Source organism: Cydia strobilella, chromosome Z (assembly GCF_947568885.1).
Source record: "Cydia strobilella chromosome Z, ilCydStro3.1, whole genome shotgun sequence".
Lineage (NCBI taxonomy): Eukaryota > Metazoa > Arthropoda > Insecta > Lepidoptera > Tortricidae > Cydia > Cydia strobilella.
Window position 1 is genome coordinate 8,559,645 of NC_086068.1, and position 20,798 is coordinate 8,580,442.

The following is a 20,798-nucleotide window of genomic DNA, read 5'->3' on the forward strand; positions in this document are numbered from 1 at the left end:
AGCTCACAAGAACTCCGGTTTGCCAAAACTTTCTAGTTTTTATGTTATCAGATGTCAAAGTTGACCCGGGTGTAGGTGAAGAAATACGAAATATAATTAATTATAAATAATTGTCATAAAACTAAGCGGCCTTTGTTATTTTTGTTAATACACAAGTATTGTAAATGATATGCTTTATTTTTATACAAATGTTCGTTACTATACCGTGAATAGTTTAGAAGGTATATTGTTTTTTAGGGTTCCGTACCCAAAGGGAAAAACGGGATCCTATTACTATGACTCCGCTGTCTGTCTGTCGGTCTGTCCGTCTGTCACCAGACTGTATCTCATGAACCGTGATAGCTAGACAGTTAAAATTTTCTCAGATGATGATGATGATGTAGTTATAAAATAATTAAGTTATTAAATAGTCAGATTAAAAAGGTAATATGCAATGCAACGCATAAATTAAACATGTCTTACACTAGATTAAATATATCACTTGCTTTCTAGAGATCTGTATAGTTACTAGAAACTTCACGGTTTCCAGTGGAAACCACATTGTGAAGAACATGGCAGCATTCTGTTGCTAACAATCATTAGCAATTATAAATAAAGTACTTAAACTTTACTTTTAGTGGTCTTTACTATCTCTCGCTTATAAAGCTAAGTGGAAATATTATTCCATATATTTAAACAGTAGCCTGATTGCGTTTTGCTCGCCCTCGGTCCGATTTATTGACATTTTCAACATACCTACTCCATTTCGGAGGCGACGCGACGTTTTGATTAAGCACATACTTTTTAGCATTTACGTCGGTCACCACCCAGAACAACCAACGTATAAGTACTCATACAGTATACAGCCAATATACTTACTATACCTACTCTTTGATACAGCCGCATAAATAACTAGATATACGTACGTACTACTTGTTGATGAACGTATTATATCATCTCGCCAGAATCGATTTACGATAAACGAATAGTTATATAGGTAATATATAATATAGGTTGGTTACTGATAATACTGATCCACAACCAATAGGGAATATTACGCAAAACTCTGCGTAGAGGGCGTCACTAGCACAAACACCAAAATCTTAAGTTCGGCTTCTGCCTCTCTATCACTCTTGCACATTCGATCGATAGAGAGGCAGATAACGAAATTTCGAGTTTCCCGTTTCGTGGTAGGCCACCTGTAAACAAACCGCCTTGATGCGTCAATGTCGTAATAAAAACTTGTAAAAAAACCGGCCTAGTGCGAGTCGGACTCGCCCACCGAGTGTTCCGTACTTTTTAGTATTTGTATAGCGGCAACAGAAATACATCATCTGTGAAAATTTCAACTGTCTAGCTATCATGATTCAGACAGACGGATAGACGGACAGCGGAGTCGTAGTAATAAGGTCCCGTTTTTACCCTTTGGGTACGAAACCCTAAAAATATGTTTAAGGCATGTATAAGTTACTCTATGGTTTAGGATGTTCACTAGTGCTGCACTCTGGCGGAAAAACATTATTGGTATTTACTTCTAAACAATTGGTCGTCTTAATAATACAAATTTTGTCGAGAGGTTCCTTATCCCTTAAAAGCTCACGCAATTCCTAATTCTTTAGGTTGATAGAATAATAAATTCTCCCATAAATGTATGGTGAGCCACTTCTGTACCCCTTTTCTCAAATGACAAGCAGATAACATTGGCGAGACGCGTTTCCCTTGACCTTTCTCGGTCGCGAGACTGTTTTTATTGTTTCCCGAGACATACTTGAGCTTAATTTTAAGTATGACATGTAACTGCTTTCGCTTTTCTCTTTGAGATTACGCTTAATGCGCCGGTGACGTATACCAAGCTGGTACTGCCTAGCTAAAGAATGTCATGTATCTATATACTTATACCTGGTTATAATCATGATTTCTTGTGCCGGAATGGCAATGTAGTTTATCGCTGCAGTGACTAATGCCGCAAGTATACGCATAAAGTCGAATGTAAGTTGCAATTTCATTATACGTTGTTTTTAAAGTATCGTTTGTGAACAGGACGTCGACCAAAGCAAACTGGTGCACTGCGCTATTGTTCCATATTCGTGATGCGGGCCGCCTCGGCTTGGTTCACTTGGTTTTGAAACTAAGTAATCCTTTGTGCGCCACGCGAAGTAAACGCCGCATTTGCTCCCAACAGGCTTGTTTAATGTAGGTATGCGTCAATCAAGAACTTGCAGGGTCACAGGAATAACTGGGCTTTATTCACAACGCAAACCTAACTCGCGGCGGCCGAATGTGATACGTTTTTCATTACACTTGCTCGTATAAGGTGTAATTACACGTAGGCGATGCGGTCGGTAAATCCTAAATTTCTACCTAGGGCTGTAATGTATTTCAATTCAAACTCGTTCGTAGATCTTGTTTACCGCCCTTCTCTCACTTCCACTGAGCGTAAGCGTGAGCGAGACAGATGTGCGTGCTCGTAACGGATCGGGTATCATGTTTTAGAATTTTAATTTGTTCCCTCAAAAAAAAAACTGCGCTTCTCGAGCAATTTTCATATTTTTAGCTTTTGTACATAAATTGTGACAAATATTTAAGCGGGTTAGACCATGTTCGTGATTTTTTTCTATGAATAAATGAATGAATGCTGCTTTATTCAAAACTCACATACATAACAACATTAAATCTATCGAGCGAAAGTAAAAAAATCCGGATTCCAATCGATAAAATCACTACAGAAAATTCTCAAGATTGCTAATAAAATTTTGGGCAACAGTATTGTGATCTAAAAAAGTGGTACGATTTTTCAAAAACTCTGTTCTCTAAACCTACGGCACTTTAATGCACAACGTACCTACTATTATCGCCGTATACACAGGGGTCTTGCATTTTATATAGGTATACAAATATTCAATTTTTTTACGTTTAACGTAAACAAAGGGCGTTCGTACCATTTACCGTCGTTGTTTGTTAACTCTACAACTGAAAAGAGGCTTGATAGGTGTTCATTTTCTAAAACAATAGCAAATATTTACTGGCATGTTTGAGAAAATGCATTTTCCTGTACCTTGATCAGTTTAATATCGATCGAGCGAGTTTTAGATAGTAAAGCGACTTTTCTTGCCGTATGCGTACGTTAGTTCGTCCATTGAAGCTCTTGAGCACAAGGATCTCGATTGTCATCCCAGTACTCTAAAAGCTCTCGTGTTACCCATTGAACCACAGAAACGATCGGAGCGGCTAAAACCTCGCTTGTCAACGGCATAAACTTTAGTAAGAGGAGCGGAAATAATACAATTGTCAGCCTTGGACATGCCAAGTAAGAAGGGATTTGTCGCTTTTGTCAAGTTTACAATTAGGTAAAATTATTTCTGGGAACTTAAGACGGATCTATCCCGCTATGATCGTTCAAAGTGTAGGCTTAGCGTTGTGCTCGAAAAAACTTACGACTAAAGGTGATCGCACATTTTCATTGCTGATACAAAAGGGTAACGTACAAATTTTGTAACCTATATACACTTTTTTTTTCGTATACATTTTTAATGAAACACAATAATTACATTAGAAAACAACACAATATTATAAAAATTACTATAAATAAACTTAAAATTCATAATATAAACTTTAAAAAAATCTTATTCTTAGAAAACGTTCCCCAAATAGCTACCTATGGCAAGTGTGCCCAGAAGGCTGGCCGCATTGCCACTTGCCACGTTGAATGGCAATGCATATACAGTATACACAGCTAAATACTGGCCAGCCTTGTTGGCCATTTAGTTGAAAATGTATACATATATATTTAGTGCCAATGACTGTTTAAATCAGATAACATTCTTGGAACAGGATATTCTTTCTTACAAGTTGTTTTAGGGCTTATTACCACCATATTAGCTACAATAATATTTTGAAGATTTAATTAAAGTCGCTGTGAAACCAACTCGTCATGCAGTTTCACTTGACCGCTGCAACGGCCGACACAGAACTTGATTTTGAAAAGTCTTTTATGTCGTAAAGGACCTCTAAACTAAAAGCAGCGATACGTTTTACCTTATTACGAGCCATATTTGAGTAGCGAAAGGTTACTGGCACCGAAAACAGACTAACCTTTTTATCTTTTTATTCGCGACCGGCCGGTTTGCCCGTTTGTCAAATAAATTACATTTAAAAACACATCTATTCGAACTAATGCTTAGCAGGTGGCGAGGTTCACGGGGCTGTTGTCGAGCAATTAGGTAAAGCGAATGTTAATGTATTGCGCTTATCACGTATATTTCGTTGAGTTTAAATAGCAAATAAAAAGAAAACTAAAAAGGCACTTATCTCGTCCCGCCGCGAAATAAAAATCTCGGTGAGCCCCTTTAAATTATGAAACCTTCGTAACGGCGAGTAGGGAATTCTGTGGCTACTTATTTCGACAACAAAGCCCGATTCACTCTGGGAGAAGAGAATCTACTGTAATTCCGAATGTAATTATGACTTCTGACTAGCTAACTAGGTCATTTGAAAAGTAGAGAGAAATATCATGACAAAACTGAAGATCACACTAAGGAAAGTACACTACCTTATCGAATAGGTAAATGTTAGTTAGAACTTTTTTAATGAGGATCTGTCGACTAGTTATATACGAACAGTACAGTCAGCAATTTTTGACAGATACTTTTGTTATAGATAAAATAATCGAAGTTATCTTTTATTGTATAAAAGTGTGTAGACGGAACACACGGTGAAAGGGATCTGAAAATGTATTGCTGGAGATAAAACCAGGATTTCAACGCTGATATTTCGAGCTTATAAATAAAATGTAAACCTTTTTCAATGTTCAAATTGAACACGATTTACCTACGTACTCATATTTAATACACAGTTCTATTTACCGAACCACCATCCCATAACGATAACTATATTTTTATTCTTATGAATGGCTGTGCCTTGCTCACAAATATACAATTGTTCATGCACATATTCATGGTAACAGACCGGTAAATGATTAAACTGCAATATTTACTTAACCCCTGATTCCCTCATTAATCACGCAAGAAACAGAAACTAACTATTAATACTGGTTAGGTAAGACTTTTTTAAACACATTTTGTTACAAAAGAGACTTCTTCTTGATTTACAAGTTACGTCCTTTCTTGAAACCTAGGTTGATTTGCGTAAGTCTCACCGATAAGAAGATTTGCTGAATATATAAAATCTTTTCTTGTTTTGGCTTAAAGTCCCCTAGGCAGGGAAGAGGGCGTTTTTTTTCACAGAACTCCGCTATCGCAATTTATCTCGGTCTGAGAGCTCACCTTCACCTCGGATTATAATTTTTCAGACATAAACCTGTACGGCTACCATCAGTTTGGCACTGACATAAACGCTAGCGTGAACGTAACTTACTTTCTATGCATCTCGCTCGTACTTGCATATTAGTGCGAGCGAGATGTATAGAAAGTAGATTACGTAGACGTTAGAGTTTTGACACTGTCAGTGACTCATGGTACGGGTACTAATCTTTTAATCGATCCTGTAACTTACCGTCGTTTTTGCCCTGTACCAAAATATATCGCAACTAACAGACTCGAAGCATTTGTTCAAATATACCTACAATGTTACCTACGGATTATCAGTAGATATTAAATAATGTAAGCAACCGGTGACTCATAGATGAATACTAAGTGATCCTCGCTTGTAGAAATACCTTATTTGAAAGTTGTATCTCCAAGACAGTTCGTGATGCGTCGTCATATCTTTGCATACGCCTCTATGTGTTGCGGAATTCAGATGATTTCAGACTGGCTTCAAATAACTTGTATACAGGGAGATTGTTATTAGGCAGCGCAGCGGCCCGAGTGGCGGCGCCTCATTCACGATCGAGTCACTCATTTCGAGACTGAACGCCGCAGTGAGCTCGACAGGAGACGAGATGAGCTTAAGGCTCGGCCGCCAACCTCGATTTGCTACAACTATGTAGGTGGTGCGCTGACGTGCCCAAAATGTGCTCGAGTATTTAGCAACAAGATAGGGTACGTGAGCCACCTAAGGGCGCACCAGAGAGCGGATCAGCTACACGCTAATAACGCGAATTAAAAATTGCCTACTCCATAGCACACAGTCGCTGTGGCCGAAATCGGTCAAGAGAGCATCATTTGTTAATTACAAAATAAATGTAGCAAAAATACCTTGCGTCCTATATACTTTAAATTTTCGGTTTATATACCTATCGTTATATTTGAATGCGAATGTATTGAAAGTTATTTAATAGGGTGGTCCTTATTATTTCGTCGAAGTTATATTTTTCAACGGGGTGCCCGCTTAATGTAAAATATACCACGTAATAAAGTTTATTTTTATTTTTCAGAATTTTTAAATACATTTTAGGGGTCGCTACCGCACTGAAAATTTGAACCCTCCATACAAAATCGAATTGTCCTTTTCATACGCCCCTATATTGTGAATTTCATCGAAATCGCTAGAGCCGTTTTTGAGAAATTACCAAAAAAAAAATGCAAATGTGTCCGAAAAAATATGATAGATTATTTTCCGCTACTGTATGTATGTTCGGGTCGAATCTTGCAAGCTAAATTAGACTCACTAGCGCATTAATTATTCGATTGAACTGATACTTTACACACAAATGTAAGTTGGGTGACAATCCAATATTATGGTACCATCGAGCGGAACTGACGATGGACACAGGACAGGTGGTCGCACTAGAAACTATAATATAAAAAAATGCAACCTAATTGCGTATGGGTTTGTTAAAATTGTTCATATGAGCAAAGATAGATATAACTCCGTAATAGATGGATACAGTCTAAGGAAAAAACGTGCCTCGAAAATCACGAAAATTTGACTCTCGATCAGATGGCGCCACTAGTTTTGGCCTACACTCGTATAGAGGGCGTTGACTGTTTCGTTTGTTATTTATAATTTTAACGCATACCAGTGAAAGAACATGGGTCAAAATCATATAAAAATAATTAATGCAAATAAAAAAATAATTTATCCATATTTAAATACATTTTAACGTATTTTTTTAAATCTTCATTTTTAGTTTTAAAGTATGTCGATAGATGGCATTGAATTTACAGTGGTTACAAAATTTACTATGACAGTACCGCTCTATTTTATTATATCCTCATTGATATGAGTATTAGTTGCCTGTGGAAAGAAAAGTACAGTCAGCGACAAAAACTTGTATCATTTTTTTTTTCTTACGAAATACTTATAAAATATGATGTTTGGTAATTGATTGCTAAACTCTTTCCCTGCTATATAATAACTAGAATTGACTTAAGGCTAAGCTGACTACTAAGTCAGCTAAGCTAGCTAAGTTAGCTAGCTAGAGTAATGGAAATATTGGAAACATGCACCAGCGTGTTTCCAATATTTCCAGTATAATGAGCATCTGTCCACTGTTGGATCCACAAACCAAACCAAAAATCACGTTCAAGTGATGTTTCGTGCCAGGGGGTTCAATCGTCTATTTGTTGTCTATGACTGTCCTGAAGTGTCCTGAAATCGAGGAATTTTCCGACACAAAAAAAAAAAACAACTGATATTCCTTACTGATCACTATCTCGCTGGTGCGTGAAAAGTAAACAAAAGTTCCCTAGTAGGTATGTCCTTATTTAGTACAATCGGATTAAGTCTCACCTCTAAATCCTTCCAAAGATATGAAATTTGGTATGTATGTTAATTAAAGGTCTCTTTTTCATGTCCACACTATTTGACATTTGGGGACCTCGAGGAATCGCAGCCATCTTGGAAAATGTGTACCATCCTGGAGAAATTTGCGTTTTACTCTAAATATACGTTCTCTATGAAAATATGGTGTAAGGCAACATTAAAGCTTATTAAATTCTACACAAAAAAGTCCTAGATAACTTTGCGGAAAAAATACATCTTGTTATAGAAAATAATAGCTGAATCCAGATTTAGCGTATGAAACTTGGAGGAATATGAATTCCACTTTTGTCTATACATTTGTACACGTTCTACTCCAATATCAACATTTTACTCGACTGCGACTTAAACAGAAAGTAGGGTTATGGGTTTAAATACTGAAAATCAGTACATCCTGTAGCTCAGGATACTGGACGGATTTTTTAAAACGAAGCCTTTTTCTAGAAAACCGGTGGAACGAACTTTTGTTATTGTACTTTACTTATAATCTGTTTGGAATTTGCACAGCTATTGAGCGAAGGCACGACCTGCCATTAATAAACCTCTCGTATTTGTTTAACCGATATTCGCTTGAAAATCGTACGTTTCTTAATTCGGCACAATAACATGTCTGCAAGCGAGTGTAGGATTTAATATTACATTACAGTGTGACAGGCAATATTGGAGTAGTTCACTCGCCGCTTATGTTCGCTGGGGATCTAATACAGCGTGCTCCGCGCGTGAAAGTACACCGATACGACGTTGCACTACAGACCACTTGTTCCAATGGATAATCGCCGACGGAACATCAGTACCGCCGTCTTCCGAGTAGTCTACAAGAAACCCCCCTCTGTAGCAACAAAGAAACGCTTCCGTGTCGAGTCGTTCGCGTTTCCAATTACTCCGAACTTGTATTCGTTAATAAAGTGTAACTGTAACTATGATCCATTATGTACCTTCAACTTGCTAACAAGACACCCTCGTTAGTCGAAGCACGATCTGTTTTAATATTAACCCATTCAGCCAGGTCAGGTTAACGACCAGGTGTTATAACACCGCTTTATTTTTTTTGGTTTTTTGTAGTGGCTAATTGATACAGTATCGACAAATCATAAAAATTCCAGGGGTATTTTTTTTTTAAGGTTTTCTGGGTTAACAGCTATATCTGCTTCTGGATTATTTAATGCAATCCACTAATGCGTCGTTATGGCATCAAGAGCACTCACGTTTCTGTGTGACGGCAATCTCATTTATTTTATATAAAAATAAAAATACCGTATTATTAGCGACCGCGCAAAGTAGGAACTTGAAATTCGCGAACAAAGTAAGGGCTCCACTTAACTTTAATCAACTCTGGAAGGGAGAACAAAATAATTATATCCGCTGTTGTTCCCATTACATAGGTACCTATATTCGAAATCTCGCATACCTACCTCAGTCATAAAGGGATCAAAGGCTAATTATTTCTGTGAAATCGTTTCACATACCTGTACTGTTTTAAAACTCAACTCACATTTACAGTTGCGAGTATGAATCGGGTCCTTCACATTACTCTCGTGTTTATAATTATGATTATGTGATTCACATTATAAGATAAGGTAGAATACATAACATAGAAACGCTTGCGCATTATAGAACCGTGAACATTTTCGTTTCTTTATAGCAATTATGCGTTCCGAATTTCGTAATCCAAAATTTATGGCGAATACTCATTAGGGCTTACCTATACAAGCTGGCTAAAAAATAACTGTATTCCCGTTGCCAGGGAGGTTTTGGGATTATACTGAGCCACATTTCAATTTTCAATATTAAACTTGTTCTTATTTTAAACATACTCTATATTTACCTACAAAATTAATTCATTATCTCACATCGCTCTCCTTTAACCTGTATAACTTTACGCATTCTACCATAGAATGAGTTGCACGCGGCACTCACTACCTCAACTGTTATATCGTCCCATATCTTGACCAACCGATGCTTGAATGCATATGCAACACGTTCTGAATATAATAATCTTGGTTAATTTTTACTCCCCGATCCATGAACAGCAGTCGTAGTTCGCCCCCTATGTGATATGGCACCCCATACCATGACGGGCAACGCACTGAAACCGCTGTACGGCTAATTTGTCTACTGGAATATCCCTCAATGAAGCACCGTAAACACGGTCATTTTGTTGATTGTGCCTATCTTGCAATTGAAACATCTTTTCGTCGGAAAAAATAACTTCATCGCCCTCATGCCAAGCTAGCAAGTCCCTGCATTTTTGTACTCTAGATTTTTTCTGGGCATGTGTTCATCCATGATTTTTTTAATGTTTGTTGTAGGCCTTCAATCCAAGATCATGTCGTAATATACGACTCATTGATCGTCGGGATATTTTCATATCTTTAGCGAATTTACTTACACCTTGGGCTAGTTTTCGCCGAATGCGCCCACGAACGCTTTTAATTATATTTTTGACACGAACAGATGGTTTTCGACCAGGTTTGGGCCTTATTCTTAAAGATCCTGTATTTTTTTTAAATCGCTTAATGGTCTGAGATATGAACCTTACATTAATATCTAAATGTTTTAGCTTCTTAAACATCTCGCACGGTCGGAATTTCTGCTTGTATACATTTACAACGAGCTGACGTCTCGCGTCCACGTTGAAAACAATATAAAAAAAACAATATGTATCAAGCTCACGTCTAGAAATCATAAAGACGCATACATTCTCGATTAATAAAAAATAATACTGTTAAAAAAGGTCCGCTATATTTAAGTAAAATGGCATTGCAAAACTAGGACACTTAATCTCCCCAACCCTGTAATTTTAATAAATAGTTATTAATTTAATATAATTATTTAAATTTTAAATGAATGTTATCGCAATGTTATTAATTCCATATTTTATATGTATTAAGTGCGGTGTACGCGTGGTAAACCAATGTGAATTTTAATTGAAGCCGCAGAATGGTCGTCGTATCCATGTTACAAACCAGAGCTAGATTTTTCATGTTATGGCGTCATGATGACCACAAATATATATTTATAAAAAAAAGAGACCAGCGATCTGTCTTTGCTAAGTGACAGTAATTCATCGTACAATGTGGCAAATAAATCAGTCTCAGAAAAAATCTAAATAACAAACTCTTTTTTACATTTCAATCTGTGCTCATGTTCAAACCTTTACTACAATAATTTCTTTTTTTTTTACCAGGGACAACAGCGCACCGTCTGCTCCGACAGTGCTGCTCAAGCGCACCAAACATCACAAGGGCAGCATCTACTGCCTGGCTTGGAGCCCGGCGGGAGACCTCCTCGCGACCGGCTCCAACGACAAGACCGTCAAGCTGATGCGGTTCAACAGCCACACCTGCAACCTGGAAGGCCAAGAGGTAAGGAACCCCAACGGACACAAAGCATCTACTGCTTTGACTACAGCCCGGCGCCAGTGACATAAAAGTCCGTTTGCAGATTTTTTTTCCTTGTAGGTAATTTGGTAGTAGTAATTGTGATTAATTGAGTAATTTGACACAATCGTCTTAACGACATTCGCACACCCATTGTCTTTGTAAGCACATTACACGTTAATTTCCCAGCCAGACTGCCCCTGATCTTCGAACCACCCCTAAAACTACCGAACCGTAATGTGTACCTGTTACTACGAAAACTTCTTAACTCGGGTTACTGAGTAGCGAAGCAAGTTTAAAACTATTTCCTTGAGCTGCGTGAGCCGTGGTTTCTAGTAGGCGAATCTATTTTCAGAGTAATTTCTTGGTTTGTCTCTTGTTTAAATAATGTAGCAATTCCTGTACACATTGCAAGTTCGTCGTAGTCTAGGATAAAAATTAATTTCAATTAACGACATTAATAACGTGCTAGGTACATAGTTTAAAATCACAAATAAGTAATAGATAATTAGTCAAGGATTCTAGAATTCCAAATATCATTATTTGATGAAATGGCGTTTTTAGGGTTCCGTACCCAAAGGGTAAAAACGGGACCCTATTACTAAGACTCCGCTGTCCGTCTGTCCCTCTGTCTGTCACCAGGCTGTATCTCATGAACAGTGATAGCTAGTTGAAATTTTCACAGATGATGTATTTCTGTTGCCGCTATAACAACAAATACTAAAAAGTACGGAACCCTTGGTGCGCGAGTCCGACACGCACTTGGCCGGTTTTTTTTATTATTGTAAGTTCTAGTGTATGTGTCTAAGGATTCCCGGAAATATTGGATTGTTTGTACCATCTCCCACACTGTTAACTGTCCATCCGTGGACCTTATTACAAAAGGCATAAGGTGTATTTGTTTGCATGTCCACTTTACGATTACATCCAAACAAAAATCTAATTGTGTAAATGTAATCGTTTAATGAATATTTAAGTATGAGCACTCATACATACCCCTTATCTGAGGTAAATCGGACGAGGATCATCGGAAAGCTCTCAAATTTCAACAGTGTCAAGTAGCAACGAATAATCAAGTACGTATCTGGGCTAAAAGCGTTATAATGGTCACTTTAACATGGCCCGACAATGTCACTATGAGGCATTATGCTACCTTTCAGGCGAGGAAGTCAAAGTGGCAATACATTACGTTCAAGACAGACCCTTTGTTTACCTTGCTATCACTCCATCTACGAAAATTTCGTAGCTATTACGATGTTCCACATGAATTTATGCTGCATTTGAACAGATTCATACTAATTAATACCAAAATGTAACTTTGCTTATCCGCCCTCCTCCTAATCCTAATTCTATTACAAATTCATACGACAAAGATAATAACATGTACACATTTCAAGTCTCCCTTTGTTTACCAAGTTTGCCGTCGAGTCATTACACTTTGCGAGGAAACTTTTCAAATGAAATGTCACTTTAACCCTTTAACTGGGAAACACTCCTTTGTGTTCGCACGGACAAATGAACCGTGCTCTCGTACGAGTTTGATGGCAGTTTGTTGGGTAGATTTGATCCTCACGTGGAGCGGTCATGCAGTCACTCGGCTAATTTAAACTATTGTATTAATGGCTTTGAAGCACCCACTCCAATTTAGTAAACCCGCTTCCATTTTCAGTTCGAATACCACAAATGACTCCCGAAATTGAGATACATCGCACCATACCAATAATACAAAGACGATGTAGCTTTCACATGTCGAACTAGCGTTTATACACCAATGAACTTCAAAATGAATTTTGCTACTATTCGAAATATTGCATTCGAATAAAATATACCCAAGCCAACAGTTCGAATTCATTTAGATAAAAGCTGTTGGAAACGACATATAAAAATACATATAGTACTTGGCTAAACCCACTGTGTGAAACTGTGATTTTACCACTCGTTAAATGCTTTAGGCGACACGATTTGAACTATTTGGGTGTTCATTTTCAAGCTAGTTTTAAACACAAATTCAGCACGGAAAGCGCAGCAAGAATTACAGATTGGCATAACATAACTATATAAAGTCGCGCGAGTAGCAAGCAGTAAGGCTGTCCAGAACGACAAGCAACGCAAGGGTCTGAGTGATTTTTTAAGAATTTTAAACATACATGTCGTTTTTGTTATATCTCTGAGGGGTGAATATATACTGAACAATTTTTATTAGGGGTCAGCCCCGAACTCGCGAAAAAATCTTCTGTCTCATACATTTCAACGATACATATAATTATGTCAATATTTTCTATAAAACAACAGAATTTTTTTCGCGATTTCGCGGTTGGCTCCATAGTAAAAGTTGTTTAGTATGGCCTACATTAAAAGGCCCTTAAAGTATGGCGAGACAAAATAAAAACGCTCTGTATATTCTTATGTTACGCTTGTTAGTATGTAGGTAATATTATGTGCAACCTATACCTATACTGTTATATTTGCTCGTGTGGTTAATAAACTAACACGCGGTTCGCAATTTGCTGAATTACGGGTATTGGTAGTGATCGTTAATTAATTTCCGCCCTATCTATTTTGAATGTTTGCCTTGTTAGCAGTTAGCACGTACCACTCGTCAGTGATCATTCTACAAAATTCACGTTACAAAGTTTGTTATACATAACTCTGTTGCGAACAAGTGTGTGGTTATAGATAAAATTTTCTCTACTGAGCTCGTTCACCTACCTGTACTAACAATGGCAGTCTGTTAAACAATAGTAGATTGTTAACCAAGGGATGAAAGGCACTCATTTCTGCCGAGGTATTTTGGGGCTCGAACGCAGTGAGAGCGCCAATAGTCCGAGGAAGAAATGATGCCTTTCACCCGAGTTAAACACTCTACTTTTCATTTCGAATACGAGGAAAGTAAAATGCATGTTTTTTTTTAAACATGACTAAGTATACATTTTTATAGTATTTCTGGAGGGTACTTTCAATTAACAATTCAGGCAAAAGTATCGTTATTTATGGAATGGAGAGTCAAATATCAGAATGGAAATTGTATAACAAACCCATTTAAACTCAAATTTCAATTGCTTATCTTAAAAAAAAAAAAAAAAAAACGTACTTCGAACGTAAAATGCTCTAGTGCAGACACGTATCATTTTCTGCACACCTTTTAGAACAACAATGACCCGCTTTCAGAGCATGAGAAATGAAAAAGCCATTATTTATTTTGTGCGAGCGCGTGACCTTTGTTCCTGATGCTCACACACAATGGCCACGCGCTCAGACACAATGGCCACGCGCTCGCATAAAATAAATAATGGCTTTTGTTTAACAGAATGCCATTGTTAGTACAGGTAAGTGAACGAGCTCAGTAAAGAAAATTTAATCTATACCAAAGAGTAGTTAAGTTCGTATTGTAGCTACTCAATAAGGCGCCGCTACCACAAAGTATTAATAAAAATACAGGTATCTTTTGCTGAAAACCTTACATACATTATACTAATGCATTGATATAGCCTTTTGTCCGTTGTAGCGTGGGTCAGTGGCTCCTCGGATCTGATACCACTGCCTCAAGCCGTGGCCAGGCTTACGCTATCTCTCATGCCAGAGCGAACCGCGAAGAATGACTTATTAGCTGTGAAAACGTATCGATGGCCGTTCGTTTGGTGATTTATGTAAGACGTTCAAAGGGAACCCAATGCCCAACGCTAGTTAATATTATTTACCAATACTATTAAATATTGCCAATATATTTACGAACGATTCCCTGACACTGATCCTGTATAACAAATGTATTTGGTATAGTAAGAGTTCTTAATCTTAAGAGGAAAGTGGACTACCGCTTAGCAAAACAAATTTAGTATCCATATTCCTCTCTGAATATTGACATTATGGAAAATATTTATGCCCCTTCGTTTGACATTTTTCATAACTTACTTAAGAGTTCGAAGCGTTAAAAAAATGCGAATATATTTTTGGAAGTGATGGTCCACTTTCTCTTAAATACGAGTATGTACCTTATATTGCTGTAATTTTGAGCAAAGAAGATTAACTCATTATTTGTTACTTGCGCTAAGGCATTACCAATTTATATATTGAAATTTTATTGCACAAAACAAAACAAACCAGTCAATTATAAAATAATCGTATCCATCCGTAACCGTGAATCTCGACATCTATATTGTCTATAAACTAAAACGATGTGAAATGCTCTTATTTCAAAAACTCAGAATTCTTAAATGTGTCTTAAATGTTAAGATTTACGTCCTGAAAAGGAAATAGGTACCTACTTCAAGCCGAAATATGATTACAATGTATTTTCTAATGTATTTGCTCGATACTCACATGGAATGAGCAGTGTAGAAGACAGAACCTGAAAAAGAAACTTAAAACTAATACTTGCCTATAGTTATATCTATATATAGTATTTTTGTTTTTACTTACCTAATCTGCATGATGATGTACTTCTTATATAAATAAATCTATACTTACGCATTGAATGGTGAGCGCGAGCTACATGCAATACTATATATATACATACCTAGATGCATAGATGCATACGTACCTACCTGTATCGAACCCAAATCAGCTAACTGAAAACTGTCACACACAGACGCTGTCCCTCGCGGCCGCTATACCTATCATCACCCCTTTCACCGTCTACAGTCTACAAGCAGTATTTTTTACTAAAGAGAATATGTCCTGATTGTTAACGTGATTCATTGTTACCGTTGGCTATCCTTATCTATTCGCTATTATCTTTTCCAACTAACACGTTATTGTGTTGTAATTAGACGAACTTTACAAGGAAACATTAAAACAAATTATTTACACTTGTCCTGCATTGATTTAGGCAAATAATCGCTCTGAAACATTGTTACGACGACAATGTAAAAAAGTTATGGCCTCTCAGTGGTTCAAGATTCTATTTCATTATCTGTATATTCAGTAATGGTTTTACCAATATTTTTTTGGAGTAAATCGTTTACATATTCTGGAATTAAAATTATCCTCTTGTTTGTTAAGGGAAAAATTAAGGTCCAATACGTGTATATCATCGTATTGATTTTTTGAAATGAGTTTGTTGCGAAAAATTTTTTGTTTTTGAAAAGTATTTTTACGAGTATAAAATGTATTCTCCTTGAACGATTAACAAATTACTGAAACCAATTCCATGGTCGTTTTTCACTTCAGCTACCTAGATGATACCAATATAATAAAATAATGTATTTCATGGAGACCAAGAAAATATACATTCCGTGTTAAGATTTTTCTAATATGCATGTAAAAAAATACCTAGAGAGTAGAACCCCAAAATCTTTCTTTACGGAATTTTTCCTCTCTTATAGGTACCTATTTCTTTATATTTCTAATGTTATATGGCTGTTAGACACACCATTGATAAAGGTTAAAAATATACTTACTGGTTTTAGTAACAAACTATTACCGTCAAAAACTCGAATGGGCGCACTTTTTATCGACTCGATGTGATGCATGTTTTATCCATCGAAGTCAAATAAAGGACCTCTTTTGTTTCAAAACGAACCATTTAGTTTCAGCTGTACATTGCAAATATTGCAATTGCTAGGTTTGTGTTTGTACTAGATTTTCCTTTGTTTGGTTTTGTTACTGAATATATCACTGTGTGCACAATGGCCAGGTACCGATTTACTAGCCAGTTCTTTTGAAAAACATCCGTTTTATACGTAATTACCTAATTACTAATTGTGATATAAGTGCCGTTTATACACGTTTGCCGCACACGTACGGGGAAGTGGGGTCTTTTGTCTATTGCTGAAAAACAATTAGTAATTTCATTAACCTACCTACCTAACCCTTATACTATAACTAAGAAGAGCTGTTAAAAGTAATGAAATAAATTCATTTGTATTTGTAAAAATAAATCATGTAACTAACAGAATTTTGTCTTGATGAAGAAACAAAAATAAAACATATAAAAAAAAAGTTAGTAGGTGCTAAATAACAAGTAATTTACTTGTCATTTAGTCATATTATTTATAATTTCCGGCTTTCCATAATCTTATCTATGAAGCTATTTATTGCCCTAGCTAATATACTGTCTTTTATACACTATCAATAAAAGTCAACATATAGGTATATTAAATTTCATAGAACACATTATTGAGGCGTAAAACTAGTATCTTATCCGAAACTACATCGCGATGACATAGATTAAACTACAAACTGCCATGTAAATATAAATAGTAGGTAACTTTAGCAAACGCGTACCTTGCATAAAAATAATTTATAAAATAGAAATCTAAGAATACATGATAAGGTCGCGTTTGTGTTGTGAACACTAGTTTACCTGTGGCTTTCCTCTGTAAGAGAAAATACAAGTTTACCAGTTTACGGTGTAGTGTACGGTGTAATGTTACGACATATTATGTGAAATGAGTCTCTTTGTACCGATAATGGAACACTGAATTATTACTGCTAAGCTACAATAGCCGGGTAGGTGCAATAGTTTCTGATTCTGAGGCTATTAAGACATTGAAAGGATTTTCCAGACATTGCTGAAATATATTAATTTTATGTAACTACCATAAAATTATAGCACAATCGGAATAGGACAAACTGCGAAATCTCTTGGACAGTGATGTAATTTGGTATATTTTTTATTTGGTTAATTAAAGGTCCCTTTTTTATGTCCACACCATTTGACATTTGGGGACCTCGAGAAATCGCAGCCATATTGGAAAATGTGTACCTTCCTGGAAAAGATCTCATTTTACTCTGAATTTATGTATTCTATGGAAATATGGTGTGTGGAAACATTAAAGCTTATTAAATTCTACACAAAAGTCCTACATACCGTTGCGGAAAAACTAAATCTTCTTGTAGAAAATACTTGCTAAATCCAGATTGAGCGCTTATACTTTTCCAGGGGACATTCTTTTGATATGAAACTTGGATGAATAGGAATTCCACTTTGTTCATACATTTGTACATGATCTGCCCCAATATCAACATTTTACTCGACTGCGACTTAACCAGAAAATAGGGTAATGGGTTTCAGTGCTGATGATTCTCTACACCTTGAAGTATCGATAGATTCCTCTTGACATTCAACAACCTGTTTACACTTCTTTTATTAAAGAAAAAACAATATAGCCGACTTGAGAGGATGCTGAATGTGAAATCATATTTTTCCTTCTAGTGCCTAAACTATTGAGCTGATTTCAAAAAAAAAACATCATTAGGTAACTAATTGGAACACCAGTACTACAATGCAAATTTAGTAAAACGAATAGGGAGAAATTCCTAGGTTTAGACAATAGTGACGGTAATAAAATTTGACACCTTTAATCCCTGGGATCTCTGTTTGCATGTCTTAAAATTTGAGCTTCGGGGACCCCGGGGATTAAACGCCATCTTGATAAGTATAGTTTTTGTTTTTTTTTTTGTTTTTTTTCTCGGAATATCTGGGTTTAGTGTGAATACTGTGTATGGCGAAACGAAAGCTTATTAAATTCCACACAAAAAAGGGATACCACACCATGTCCTTAAAACGGAACCTTCTTCTAGAAATATGGCTCAGAAGTCAAAAGGTTATACTAAATCATCTACTAAAATTTTATTCTAATTGAGTCAGAAAAAAATACTTGTACAATTTTTTATAACTAATTATTGGAACACAAATACATTATCTACCCAACCACGAAAATAAAATTCTCTGGAATCTTGTAAGCTTAGGCATCGGCATAGGGCCTCGTAATACTTTAAGAAATATTACCGCTGAAATTTGTTACTCAGCGTTTGATGCGGTGTATATTCAAAAAAATCTGGTCTTTACTGTACAGGAAACAAATCAAATTATTTTAGGAAAATATTTCAATTTCAAGTAGAAACACTATAAATATAAATTATAAACTGAAATAGATGTCATGTACGAAAATAAAAGTGACCAAAGCCTCCAGTGCCCATGGCTGGAAATGAACCAACGTCCTCTGCATTCGCGGCAGATGCCTAGACCACTCGGCCATCCGGTCCACGGTGGCATGGCTCGAATTTTCTCAAGTATATGTGCCATTTTCATCCAAAAGGGTACTTATTGTCGGTTGTCAATAAGGCGCTATTTCCATATAGCTTCAATTTGAAATTAACCTTATCGACAAGCGACAACCTTTTGGTTGAAAACGTCACATATGCAGTCTCTTAAGGGCTTACGGCGCCCCCTGGCCAAATCTAAGGTAGAACAGTAGGTATAGTTCACTTTTTATTTCGTATACGACATCTATTTCAATTTATACTTTAGTCTTTGTTCATAAATAGGGTAAACATTTCAAATTCCGCTTTTGCCATTAACGCTTTACATGTCATAAACAAACAAACAAACGCTCAGAAGTGGCCATATGGTCGGTCGTAAGCTATTTAAAATAATGTGGAAATCGACTGTGGAAATTACATGGTACGCGAAACATCCTCTAATCGTGTACCTTATTCATGAGACAGCCCACACCTGGAGATGCCAGTATGCCTAAAGGGCCCGGAAACTTATCGGATGCTTGGTGCTCATACATAATTTACGAGTAATCTTGCCCTGCTAGTTTGTGCGTACATTTTTGAGTTGAACGGCGCAATTGAATCCGCCCCCGTGTACAGACTTGTTTCGTCATCATCATTAACTTATATCAACAGATATATCCGATCGATATGCTTCTGGAAAAAATAACGATCTTCCAATGGACGATTGCATTAGATTGTGACTTTCAGTTCTTTTTACAAATTATTTACCGCGATCAGATGTAGTTATACTTACTTAGCAAAGGAGTCCGGTGTCCGCTCTTGGCTGTTCCAAGAATTGGTGCAGACCCTTTTACTATTTATAGAAACCGGATACCATGTGACTTTCCAACCCAAAGGAAAACCTGGACCTTGTTGGGTTTAGTCTGGTTTTCACGAAATGTATTCCTTGTCCGAAGATTGGTAAATATGAAATGATTTTTCGTACGTAAGTTCCGGAGTTAGAACCACCCGACAACAGGACCGAAGCCGCACGGATTAAGCAGCGTCTTAGGTAAGCGAACAACTCACGAATGCGAAGCGAAGCGGCGCGGCGCGGCGGGCCCACGGCGTTCGCTTTCGCAACGAGATCGCACACGTAGGACACTTCTATAATAGGTACCAAAGGATTAATTCACCCCGCGCCGCATCGCTTCGCTTCGCGTTCGCGTGTTGTTCGGCTACGTAGTACGCTGCGTTAGCGCTCGGCTATCAGATATTGATGTTTATGTACATATATTTGGAAAAAAATACCTCTAAATACGAGTTGGTTACAACTAGTACTCGTACATTTATCGTGACTTCAAGTATGGACTCGCGCGCGAGGACGCAACTCATGCTAGCCGGTCTGATTGTAATAACAGGTTAAGACTTTGATCTGGATTTGTTATGGATATGATCTGTCAGTGTCAATAGTGACGTTTCTGGTTGAGGATATGCGCATCCTGAATAATAAAATTTCATTTAGTGTGTATATATTTATTAATTTCACATTTATATACATCTTCAGGTTGATACGCATAAAATAATAATGTATTCTCATACTTGGTGTTCTTGTATTACAAGCGAACTTTCTACTATCCTATCCTTATGCTCTTATTGAAATAACTAGTGAACAATTGGTATTATTATTCAAATTTGTGAGCAACTAACAACAATTCACCGTTTAAATAGCCTTGTTCAAGTATCGTCAGAGCGGCCCCGATACGAAAATCTGGCAGGGTAATGGCTGAACTTTAGGCAATGGTTTTATCTGGTATTAGAGTTGATACCTCTTTT

The 20,798-nt window shown here is 36.8% G+C and overlaps 1 protein-coding gene across 2 annotated transcripts in view; it reads left to right on the forward strand.

The window, feature by feature from the left end:
* LOC134754194 (WD repeat-containing protein 47) overlaps positions 1-20,798 on the forward strand; it is a 105,668-nt gene that overhangs the window by 69,238 nt on the left and 15,632 nt on the right. For both annotated transcript variants that reach the window (XM_063690337.1, XM_063690336.1), the window contains exon 6: positions 10,829-11,006. In XM_063690337.1, the coding sequence (XP_063546407.1) occupies positions 10,829-11,006 (178 nt within the window). The remainder of the gene's footprint in view (positions 1-10,828; positions 11,007-20,798) is intronic.